At 17.5% G+C, this 13,543-nt stretch overlaps 1 protein-coding gene across 1 annotated transcript; it reads left to right on the forward strand.

Moving 5' to 3' along the window:
• Positions 1-5,597: 5,597 nt before the first annotated feature.
• LOC135145734 (pseudouridylate synthase 7 homolog) lies at positions 5,598-8,892 on the forward strand. The gene is made up of 10 exons (XM_064077877.1): positions 5,598-5,665; positions 5,847-5,970; positions 6,052-6,107; positions 6,235-6,316; positions 6,375-6,471; positions 7,308-7,358; positions 8,350-8,441; positions 8,545-8,630; positions 8,722-8,769; positions 8,826-8,892. The coding sequence occupies exons 2-10, from the start codon at positions 5,868-5,870 to the stop codon at positions 8,883-8,885; spliced, it is 675 nt and encodes a 224-aa protein (XP_063933947.1). The 5' UTR covers positions 5,598-5,665; positions 5,847-5,867; the 3' UTR covers positions 8,886-8,892.
• Positions 8,893-13,543: the final 4,651 nt, after the last annotated feature.

Here is a 13,543-nt window from a genome sequence, read left to right on the forward strand (position 1 = left end):
GAATTTTTAGGTTAGCAATTTTTGTTTGAGTAAAAAAAAAAATTTATTAAATTTATTTTTGCAGCACTAAAATTTTTATATTAGTTTTTTTAAAAAAACTTATTTTTTGGGATCTTTGCAGGTTCGGCACCACTTCCGTTTCCACCCACATGGTCGGCCGGGAGCTGCTTAAAGGGGATTGGAAGAGTGCGGTGGCGTTATTATTGGTCCCGCGACCTTGTGGTGTCTTTTTTCTTTTTTTAAAGCTTATTAATAAATTTTATTATAAGCCTTTTCATAATTATATATAAATTTATAATATATCTTTAGTAAACTATATAGTTTTTTACTTCTTAATTAATTGTTATATATAAATGATTTTAATTATTATTATTATTATTATTATACGCTTTTATATTATTTTTTAATTAATAATTTATTTTTCTTATTATATTTTATAATTTTTTATTATTACTTTATTATTAACCTTTAAAAAAAATTTATGATATGACTTATTTAATTATTATATAGTGATAATATTTTTTATTATTATACGTTTATAATAATTCTCTAATTAATTTGTTTTTAAATAGTCGACATAATTTTTATTAAGAGAATTTTTTTATGGTATATTTTTTTAAATATAAAATGAAATAGTATTTTATAATTTTGTTTATAATTCTTTTAAAAAAAAGTTCATGATAAGCTTTTTTAAATATTATTTAATTATAATATTTTTTTATTATAAAACTTTTTTTACATATTTACTAATTTACTTCGAAATTATTTTTATTACTAATAGTTTTGTGATATGAATTTTTATAATATTAAATAAATAATTTTACATTACTTATTTTATTTTTTTTTAATTATTATTTAAATATTATATTTTTTTTTTATTAATTTACTAATTAGTTTATTTGGATTTCGAATATATTTAAATTTTATATTTTTATAATAAATACTTATAAAAGTTTATTTTTATTAATTTTTTGTATTTAGTTTTAATTAATTATTTAATATTATTTTTATTCACTTTTCGAATTTAATTTTGAATTTTATTACATTATTAAATTTATAATAAACGAAATATTTTTATTTAAATAATTGATTTTTGCTAATCTACTAAATAATTTGTTTTTAATTGATTATTTTTATTATGCTTTAAAAAAATTCTTTTTTTTATTTTTTTTATTTTTTTTATATATTTATGTTAAAGAGAAAAAAAATAAATAATAATAAATATATAATAAATACAGTAAATTTCCAACTTTATAATAATAGTAAATATATATGTTAAATAGTAGAAACTTTGAAACTTTTCTATGTTATTATTTTTTTTAATGTTAGCTAAATTATATTTTTATAATTTATATATATTTTTAAATATTTTATATAGTTTTGTACACTTTTTTTAATTTATATTTAATAATAGAATATATTTTTTTATTTGTATAACCAATATTTATATATAATAAATTACTAATTATTTTTTATAGTAATCTTTATTATATGTTTTATTTTAATATTAAATAAATTTTATTAATAAAAAGTTTTTTTTATTTACATAATAATTTTTTCAAGAAAATTTTTTATTGTAAGCAGTTGTTATTTTTCGCCATTTCGCACATTTTTATTTCTAATATAAGATCGTCCGTTTGAGATTCTTTTCTTCTACTAAAAAAAAATATTCAAAAGAGTGAATTTTTTTTTGCAAAATTTTTTGTCTGAATACTTTATTGGGGCCTCTAATACAAAGTTTTAGATTTTTAAATTTTTTGAAATTATATTTTTTTTACTTTATTTGTATTAATATTTATAGTAAATATAATATTTTTTATTTGTTATTTTTTTTAAATTAATATTTTTAAATTAATTTTCTTAATAAATTTTTTCTTATAACTGGATTTAATAATTTAATAATTTTTTTTTATTATGTAATTTAATTTTTTATTTTATGTTTAATAATTTATTATTATTTGCTATAATAATACTATTATTTATCTTTTATTAATTTTTATTTCATTCATTAAAAATGAATAGCTTTTTATATAATAGCATAAAACAAAAAATATGTATAAAAATCTTCTTTTCAAAATTTTTACAATTAATAAAATTTATATAATAAATAAAAGAAAAAAAAATAAATTTTTTATCACTTCAATATTTATTTTTTTAAATTTACTATAAAAAAATTTCTATAAAATACTATTAATATTTTTTGTTAGTGAATAATTTTTATTATTAATAAATTTTCTTACATTTATTAAATTTATTAATAATTTTTTTCTTTTTTATTAATTTATTGATTTATTTTATACTTTTATTGAATTTATAAATCATTTAATAATTTTTATTTTGCTTATTATTTTTTATAAATTAATTTTAATTATAATATTTATTTAATTTAGTTAAAATTTATTACAATTATAATTTTTACTATATCTTTTTTTTTATTAATAATTTACTATAATAATTTTTATAACTATAAATGAATTTATTTATTTTTTCTTTATACAAACATAATCTTTACTAAATTTATTTTTTTTTTTAAAAATTTATTATAATAATTTTTGTTACTACAATTGAATTTATTAATACTCTCTTTTTTATTTATTGAATGTTGTATAATTTATATCAGTAATAAATTAATAATTAATTATTTATTACTTTTTATATTTTTATGAACTCTCATTTATTATAATTGTATGAATATATAACAATTTAGTTATTATTATTATATTAAACATTATTTATATTAAATTTTTTTATTTTTATTAAATTTTATTGTACTATAAAAAATATTCTTTATTTTTTATTTTTTTTTAAATTATATAATGATTTTTTATAAAATTTTATTTTTCTGATTTGAAGTTTTATTTTATATTAATACTTTTATAAATGAATTTTATTTTTTAATTAATTATTTTTAGTTTTTTTAATAAATTAAATATATATTTTTTTCAATTTATTAATATTAAAAATTCATGTAGTGATTTTTTTTAAAATAAATTTTTATTTTTATTTCATTTTTACTATAAATTAATTTTTTTTCTTATTTATTTATTATTAAATTTAATATTTACTTTTTAAACTTGTATAAATTTAAGCAAAATTTATAATAAATTTTAATTACTATTAATATTACATATAATGAAAATAATTTTTTCTTAGTATTTTTTTGTTAATTCTAATTTTATTTAATAATTTTTTCTTTTATTATATTTTTTTATTTTAATTTATCAAATTTATTCTCTATTATAATTAATTTTGTTTTGTAAACTGATTCTTTTATATAATTATTTTTCATAAAAGTTTTTTAAAAATTTTTTCTTATATTTAATATTTTTTGAGTTTTTATAATTCTAATAATTAATCATTAATTTTTTAAATTTTATTTACATTATATTTATATATAATTTTATTATTCTTCAACTTCTAAAACAAAAAGTTGTTAATTTTTTTATTAATATTATTTTTTCACATAATAATTATTTTACTTATTTTCTACTTATTAAAAAAAAGTTTTATAATAATTTCTTTTTAATATTTCTCTAATATTTTTTATTAGTTATTATAATTTTATATATGAAATTGATTTTTATATTAATTTTATTATATTTTAATTTATTACATAAGTTTTATAATTTTTTTAATATATTCAATATTATTTATTTATTATTATAATTTTAGATATGAAATTTATTTTATTTATTAGTAATTTTATTATATATTAATTTTAAAAAAAAAAAAGCTTTTTGTTAAATTTTTTTTATATTTCTTTAATATTTTTATTAGTTACTAATTTTTTATTTATATTTATTTATATTATTATATATTAATTTGTTAGTTAATTATATTTAATTTACAAAAAAAAAAATTTAAATTATTATATATTTTTTTAAATTTTTTAAATTAGTTATTATAATTTTTTTCTATTAATTTTCAGCAATTTTATGTATTAAGTTAATTATTATATGATAGTTTATTAATTCTCAATTTATTAAAAAAAGTTTTATGACAATTTTTTGAAAATCATTATATTAATCCTTTTTTTATTTATATTTTGATTATCAATTCTATTATACTAATATATATTACTTTTACATATTAAATTTATTATTTTTTATAGTTTTTTGTTATTTTTTAATTCATTAATCATATTTCGTTAATCTTTTTTATTAGTTAACATAATATTTTTTAATATATTTATTTTTAGATTTAAAATATTTTATTAATTCAATTTTTTAATAATTATTTTATTGTATTCCTTTAATATTATTTATTAGTTATTATAATTTCATAAATAAAATTTATTATATTATTATACTTATTTTCATAATTTTTAATTTTTTTAAGATAAGTTTTATAATAATTTTTTTCTTTTCCTTTTTTTAAAATATTTTTTATTAGTTCCTATAATTTTTTTTTTAATATTATTTTTCAAAAGTAACATTTATTATTTTCCATTAATTATTTTTTTTTAACTCTTCGAATAAATTATTTTGCATTTTTTAAATTTTTCTAAAAAAATTTTTATATAAAATTTTTTTTCTTAATTTATTTTTCAATATTTTTTATTAGTTATATTTAATTAAATTTATTTTTATATATAAAATTCATTACTTTATTGCAAACTGTTTAATTATTTGTTTTAAATAAATAATTATTAATATATTATTAATTATTATAAAAATTTTTGTACAAAATTTTTAATCTTTTTTATTAGTTTTATAATTTATTATATTAATATTTTTTCTATTCTAATTATTTTAATTAATATATATAAATATATTTAAAATAATAACATAAAAAGTTAACATTTACTTTTATATAAACTTGACTTATAAATAAAAGTAAAAAAAAAAGTTTATAAATTTAAAAATAGTAAAACTTTTGTATTTCTTTAGTAAAAATATTATTACTTAAAAAGTTTTTTTCAATAAATTTGTTGAATATTTTTTACTACTTAATAAAATTATTATGTACAATAACACATTTTTTACTTTTATGCATAAAATATATTATTATAATTATTTTGTTAGTAATATTTTGATATAATGTTTGCAATTTTTTATTATATAAATATTTTTTTAAAACCTCGTAATAGTTAATTATTAAGGAACAATTTTCTTTATTTATCTTTATAAAATTAATTTTTATTATTTCTTTTTTTTTTAATTTTTTTTCTCATTTAGTTTTTCTATGATATTATTTTTATTTATATTTATTTAATTTTGTTTACTTCAAATCCAGTTAATTCTTTTTCAAAAATTTATTGAATATTTATAAAAAATATTTTTTAAATTTATATTAAATAGATTATAAGATTATTACTAAATTTTGCCTTTTTTATCTTTTTATTTTTTTATTTTTAATATAATATATTTTTTTTTTATTTGAAATTTTTTTTAGAAAAAATTATTATTATATTAATATAATTATTTTTATTCTAATTATTCTTTAGAGCCTTTAGAAATTGCTGAAGCTCGTTTGTACTTAAAAAATAATCCGAATGGTTATAAGGAAACATTGAGTACTATTATTATTATCATTCGTTATTATTCTATATTTTTATTTATCATTAAAATGATCTACAGAACTTTTACCGAAGCGCTATACAGCCGAATCGAGTATTTTGCATGCATTATCGCTGGGAAAAAGTTTCCAAGCTGCTTTTTTAAGCGTATTTCTTTAAATATTTATTATTTAATTAATATTTTTATCTTTTTTTTAAATAATAATATTATAGTTTATTAACTTAAAAAAGTATTTAAATTTTGTATGGTTTTTATTACGTTGACATTTTTGAATTTGTTTTATAAAAAAATTAATATTAAATTATTTATGAAATATTATCATTGGAGATTCCCTCTCGGCTGCAGACAATGTACACGCACGCCTACCAGAGTTATGTATGGAACAAAATGGCCACTGAGCGGCTTAAACAAAACAAGTTAAAGGCCATTGCTGGAGACTTGATAGTGATTGGTAGGTTTTATGTTCATGGGGTAGCGTATATACGCCGCCTCCAAATGACATGAATTTTTCATTTTCATTGGTGTTTAACAGACGCCTGTACAGAATTGGGAGCCTTGACTTTTGAAGTTCATATGCGAGACAAAAACGTTATTATAAGTTTTATTATTATATGCATTATTTATTATATAAATATTTCTACCTATTATTATTATTATTATTATTACTATTTTTAATTTTGTTTAATATTAATATTTATTATTATTATTTAAAAAGCAAATCAAAGTTCATAAAGTTACTAATGAAGAGGAAACTTTGCAAATTTTTGATATAAGCATGGTATCTTTGCCTCTCCCAGGTTTGCTTATATATATTTTCTTATTTATTTATTTATTTTTATGCCTTATATAAAAAAGGCTACGCTGTTTTTATTCCGGAGAATATCGCAGGGAAAAAATACGAAGAACTGCTGAGTGAAGATCATGTAGAGCCTTCACTGTTCATTAAGAAAAAGTTATACATATAGTTTTTTAGGATATTTTTTATTTGTACTAAATAAAAGTATCAATTGATATAAGTAATAATAAAAATAATAACAACGTTTAAGAATTTCATTAATATTTTTACTTTATAGTAATATTTATACCACTCTTTTTATTATGTAAATATATTTTTTATATAATATTTTGTTAGTATTATTATTATATGAATTTTTTACTTAACGGTAATAATTTTTAATACTACTTCTTTTATTTGTAATCCTCTTTATAGAAAATATTTTTTATAAAATTTTTGTATTACTTTTTTCTGGAATATATTTTTTAGGTAATATTTTTAATACTATTTTTATTTGTACTAATAAAAGTAATATTGGATATATTAAAAAAATAACTTCCAAGTATTTCATTAACGTTTTTACTAATTAAAATCACTATAAAATATATTTTATATTAATTTTTTATTTATGAAAATAGATTTTTTATAATATTTGTTAGTATTACTAATTTTATTTGTTTTTTTATTTATTACTAATATTTTTTTTATTACTTTTTTTTTGAATGTTTCTTTTAATATTTTTTTAATACTACTTATTAATATCTTAATACTTTTTTAAAATATTATTTTATCATTTGAATATTTTATAAATAATATTTTTTAGTTCTTTTTTATTTGAATTATTATTTATTATTATTTTTTTTGTATTATTTTATTTGTATATCTTTTGATATAAATAAATTTTTTTTCGTTTTCCTTTAATATTTTTTAAATAATAGTTTTTTTGTATTACTTTTTTTATTTGTATCTATTTTTTTGTTCATTTCTATATTCTTTAATATAATATACTTCAGTCTTTCTGGTGGATATCGCAAGTTGGTGGTTCCTGTCGAAAATCTTTCTTGGTAGTTTTATTATTATTATTGATATATTATTAAAATATATTCAAAAGTTTTTTCTAAATATATTTTTAATAATATATAGATTATTATATTATATAGAAAAAATAGTTTAAAAAAAAATATACAAGACACTTTTATTATAAAATGATGATAATAATAAGTATATGAATATGTAGTCAATGTACTTATTATTGTTTTACTTTTATTATTATTTTTATTTTAAAAGTTCTTATTATATTTTCTTTATGTTTAAAAGTATTTTACTTATTACTTAATTATGATATTATTTTTAATTTTATTCATTATTTTTATTATAAATATTTTTGAGTTCCTTATATTTTTTTATTGTTATTATTAATATATTATTGTGGTACTTATCTTATATAATTTTTATTTTAAATATTTTGTTGTTTCCATTATTAATATTATAAAGTACTTTTTGTTTGTTTTTATTAATTATTTATTACTATTATATTAATACTAACCATTATTATTGTTACTACCATTATATTAATACTTTTAACTTATTAACGATTATTATTATTGTATTACTATTATTTTAACGTCCTTTATTATTTTTAATAATTGTTATTGTTGTTTTTATCATTATTATTATAAAATTACTTTATTATTTTGTTTTAAATATTATTATTAAAGTACTTTTTATAATTATTACTAATTATATAATTGCTTTTATTATTATTTATTTGATATTATATATATAAATTCCTATATATTATTATTAAATTACTTATTATTATTATTACCATTGTTATTGTTTTTATCAAGTATTACCTCTTTTATATGTTATCGTTTTTTATATTTATATTAATTTACTTTATATAAGTAATATATATTTTACCTTTATTACAATTTTTTTCTTTGTTAACGTTTTTAACGTTTTATTTATTTTTATATTTTTTTTGTATACTTTAATTTATTATTTTATTTTAAATATATATATATATTATAATATAATTTTATTACTTTTTAGGGATTTTTTAAAGTATTCGGACAGAAATGAAGTGCTGACTTTGTCTGATTTTGAAGAGTTTCAAGGAAAAACTTTACCATCTGGAGATACAGGTTTTCATTTTTTTAATTGAATAAATATATTTTTTATTTTCTATTTATTATTTTTTATATATATTCTTATTCATTTTTTTTTACTTTGATATTTTTTTAATAGAAGGCCCTTATAAAGCCATAAGAATCAACTTTTCGCTTCCGTCTTCTTGCTATGCTAGTATGGCTCTTCGAGAAATCATGAAAATGGTACAAAAATATTCTTAATTGGTCCAAAAATGTGTAGTTATCAAATTGCAGCAATAAAGTGTGCTATTTGTGTTTTTTTACGCACCAATAGGATACCACTACCGCCTTCAACCGAGATCTTTCGGAACGCTTGAAAAATGTTTATAAATTGTTTACGTTATTTTTTATTTTTTTTTCAATATTTATAAAATTTAGGGAAAAACTTTAAATTCTGAAAAGAAATTGAATGGCGATCAGTATGAAATAGAATTTTGAATTACAAATATAATTTATTTTTTTAACAGTTTTAAAGTTTTTAGAAAGCCAAATAGTTTGATTTTAACTTTGATTTATAAATAAAATTTATTTTTTCAAAGTTTAAAATTTTTGAAAAGCGCTCAATTAAATTTATTTGAATTATAAATAAGATTCAAAGTTTTTAAAAAGGCAGTCAGTAGGAAATTATATTTTGAGGCAATCTCTTTTAAGTTTTGATTTATAAATAAAATTTCTTTATTATTAGAAGTTTAAAATTTTTTAAGAAAGAAATTAGTTTGAAATTAAATTTATTTTTTTAATAATTTAGTTTTTAAAGAGGCGATTAGTATGAAATTATTTTTGAATTAAAATTAATAATTATTTTATTTAGGTTTCAAAATTTTTAAAAAAAAAGGAGAATCAGTCTGAAATTATTTTTATTTATAAGTAAATTTATTTTTTTAAAGTCCAAAAGTTTTTGAAAAGGTAATCAGTATGAAATCTTCGGTCCAAAAGTAAAATTCATCTTTTAAATTTTAAAATTTTTTTTAAAAAAGGCAGTCAGATTGAAATAAGTTATGAGTTAATATATTTTAGAAGTTTTAAAAAGGCATTAGTCTAAAATTTTATTAAAAAGATAAAATTTATTTCTTCTAAAAATTGAAAAAAAATTAAAAGGCAGTCAGTTTGAAATTTAACTTTAATGCTAATTTTAATTTTATTATTATAAAATTTATTTTATGTATTTATTAAAAGCTACAAAAAGTTTATTATTTATTATAAATTAATTTAACTGCTACTAATTTTAAGGAAAGCTTTATTACATTTATTGCTCGTGAATAAGAAGAAAATCTATTTTATAAAAAATTTTAATGTTATTATAATTAGAGTACATGATTTACAGGATTTCAAAGAAAGTCAATTTTTTTGTTACAAAATTTCAAATTTTTAATTTAAATTAAAATTTTAAACAATTTTTTTAAAAATAATTATTATTTTATTAAATTGTTTGTTGACATAAAAAATTAAAATTATTTTATTCAATTTATTTCGAGGAGCTGTAAGAGTAGTCATATCAAAACCGAATAATAAACGGAAATAGTTTAAATAATAATTTTTTTAAAGACGCAAGACTTTTAAAATTTCTTTAAGCTAAAAATTTAAAGAAAATTATTCAATAACATTTTAAATAGAGTTACAAGATTTATTATTAAAAGAAAGTAAAATTTTTAAAAAAAGTTTTAATTGTATTTCAATTAGTTTCAATATTTCTAAAATTTTAAGTTAATTTTATTAAAATCATAAGATTTCTGTTAATTTAAGCACTTAAAATAGTAAAAAAAGCTAAAATACTATTTTAATTAGAGTTACGAGATTTACTAAAAAACAAGCTTGAAAAAGTTTACATAATATTTTTGTCATAATTACTTTAGAGTTACAAGAATTTAAAAATCTAAAGATTAGGTATTTTCAAAAAAGTTAATAATAATTTTATTAGAGTAATAATATTTTTAAATTTCAAGAAATTGAAATATAATTTATTATGAACCGGACTTGACTTAATTATTTATATTAAAACAATTGTTTTTGCTATACAAGTTTTGTTGATAATTTCATAAACTTCTTTAAGAGTAATTTTATTAAGTTCAGTGCGCATAATTGAGGAGGAAAATTAATATAAAAAGGTTAAAAGTTGTTTTAAAAAAGAGATGCAGGATTTTTTAAATTTTAAGAAATTGAAAATACATATTATAATTAGCAGTATTAAGTTTGGGCGGACTGGACTTAATTTATGAAAATTTTAGTGCAAGTCTTTTTTTCCTTGTTTATGGTAAACTATTGTTCAAAGTTTAAAATAATATTTTAATTAGAGTTTTTAGATTTATAGAATTTTAAGAAACTGACAAAATTATTGATAATTAGCAGTAACTAAATGTGCCTGGGTCTAACGAAATTATGATTTTATATTTAAATAAAAATCTTCATTTTAAGGTTATAGAGGGAGTTAATTTAAAAAGTTTATTAAAAAAATTTCTAAGTTGAAAGATTTTAGAATTCCAAGAATTTTATAATTTAAGGGCATAACTTAACATGAGGTTTAATTTATAAAAATAATTTGATTACATTGTAATTCATAGTTCTAAAAAGTTCAGTGTATTTAATTAACGAGAAAAAGTACTTTAAAACGTTTAAAAGATAATTAAATTAAAGTTTCGAGATAATTAGAATTTGAAATTGAAAATTTTAAATAAATATTAGCAGTATCACAAATGGGGCTGGAATTAATTAATTCTTTAGATGCTTCTGCTTTGTTTTTTTTTTAATTTAATTAAAAAAAGTTTGAGGATTACTACAAAATATTTGAATTTTTTATGGTTCTGTTTTATAAAAGTTACATTGCAAGTAATAATGTAAAAGAAGGCTAATCTTCAATACTATTTATAAATTATTTTAAAATTTTAATTATCAATAAATTTTTTTAGAAAAGTTTAGAAACAATTTTAACCTTCACCTTTGAGGTATTTGCTAAAGTACAAAAAAAATTTTGTTTTTTGTCACGCTAAAAATGAAATTAAATAAAAATATTATTCTTATAGATATTGTAAACATAAAGCGCCATTTTACCATTTTTACTTAGAAATTGGAGACAATTAACGTGTTTAAGTAAGGAAATGTTTAATTACTGAAATGATTTATTTTCACTGTGATGCACTTGGTAGCCGACTTTATAATATTTATTTTTGTCTTAATCTCTTTACTTTTAGATTTATTACTTTTGTTGCCTTTTTATATTGCCTAAAACTACTAAAGCTAAGCAAATGCTTGCGCATACGCAGTAAACTTTGCTTGTTTAGTTTACAAAGTTAATAATAAAAATGTCCACCGTGTTTGTTGCGCTGATTTTAATTGTTTGGAATTTAATTATAAAAATAATTGATAAAAAGGAAAATCGTACATATTTTAAATTTAAATGTTTTTTAAGAGTGCTTATTTAACGCTAGAAAGCAGCAAGCGCGCTTAAAGAAAAGCTTAATGTCGTTGAAATGAATTTTTAAACTACAATTTTATTAATTGGGGGTTTACTAAATCAATTTTTTTTACCAGCGTTTGTTGAGTTGTGTTTACCAATGGCAACCGTCGCCTATTATATTAACTGAATGAAACTATATGATTGGGTTACGACTTCAAAAGCGATTCGCTATAGTTTTTAAGTGGTTTGCGGTTTTACTTTTTATAAATTTGGTGGCTTACACACGTTTAATCAACCAATCTGGACGTGAAATGGATTAAAATGATTGTAACGATTTTTAAGGCGCTAGTTAAAGTTACTGTTTTTGGCTTCATGAAAAAAATTTGTACTCTCATACTTCTCTAAATTTAGCAATTTCTGAAATTATTTTGTGTTTTTTGGGCTGTTTTGGGACGAAATATTTCATATTAAAACCGCCGTTGGGAAAGGCTTTTAAGCAGCACGCCAATCATACCGATAAGAAGCGTTGGTGCGCTCTATTGCCGTTAGCGCAATGCGCTTTAAAATTCCGTAATATTGTTCATAGGGGATTAGGCCAAGATAAATATATATGAACTTACTTTAATTCTAAGCTAAAATTTTGCGAAAATAATATATGTTGAGCTCTATAATCTGTGCTTACTAACCCTTTCGTACACCAGAAAATTTATAAATATATATATTTATTTCATTTAAAGAGTATTTAGGAAGCCCCTTAACGAATAGGTTCCATTCGGTCTGGTAAACTTCCTCCCTCTGTAGTACACCATACAAAAGCGATTTTGCTTAAAAAAAAATGTCGAGTTTATAATCCGACTCGACTGGCTGCACCATTCATAAGTGTAATTGATTAGGTAAGTATAACTTTTATCATCATTTTACAAAGTACTAGTCATTTATTCTGTATACTTTTACTATCTCCTGCCCTCGTTATTGGCATCTTGAAGAAACATGGGGTTAACACGTAATTAAAAATTTTTACCAGCTCTGGTCGGGTCCTCTAACCAAAATTTTTACTAGGAGGTAATTTCGTTGACATATCTTTTTTTCTACTCAAATTTATTAAGTGTAATTTCAAGCTCATATGCGTAGTTGCTTACTGAATAACTATTAGCGACCCTAACGTAACATTGAAAGAGGAAGCAAGATAAAGTTTTCTTGAATTAGCTCGCGCTAATCCCTAAAGGGCTAAAGCCTCGGGTTGACGTAGGCTTGTAGTTACATGTTTACAGACAGTTTAACTTAGAAATTTTTTGTTCTAGAATATTAGCGTGCTTTTTCTAATCATTCTTTGCCAATTGCACACTGCTCATTTAACCCTCTTACAAAAGAAACAAAATGTACGCACAAAGGCTTAACCTTTGAGGGCGAATTGTTATATTTAAGTGGAATGTCGGGAGTACGTTCTTTTTTCCTTTGTACGTAGTTAAACTTTGAAATAGCGAGTGCAACAAAGTGCTTTCTTCCTTCATAATTCTGCATTATAATCCATTCCATATCCATACCACTGGTGTTTGTTTGCAAAATCAAATTCTGTATGACCTTCACCTCTTCTACGCATACCCTTGCTTCAAGTATTTTTTTTTTTCAATACTTTTTTCTCAGCCAACCCAAACTTATCATTTTCCTTCAGTAACCTACATTGAGGTTTTAATATTAACGCATT

Source organism: Zophobas morio, unplaced genomic scaffold, assembly GCF_036711695.1.
Source record: "Zophobas morio isolate AGI-343-1 ecotype UQ-CSIRO unplaced genomic scaffold, CSIRO_AGI_Zmor_V1 ptg000179l, whole genome shotgun sequence".
NCBI lineage: Eukaryota > Metazoa > Arthropoda > Insecta > Coleoptera > Tenebrionidae > Zophobas > Zophobas morio.

Coding starts and splice junctions, on each gene's coding strand:
- LOC135145734 (XM_064077877.1), top strand. CDS start 5,868: ATGTACACGCACGCCTACCAGAGTTATGTATGGAACAAAATGGCCACT. Junction 6,472..7,307: donor TCACTGTTCATTAAGAAAAA/GTTATACATATA, acceptor AATATACTTCAG/TCTTTCTGGTGGATATCGCA. Junction 7,359..8,349: donor CCTGTCGAAAATCTTTCTTG/GTAGTTTTATTA, acceptor ATTACTTTTTAG/GGATTTTTTAAAGTATTCGG.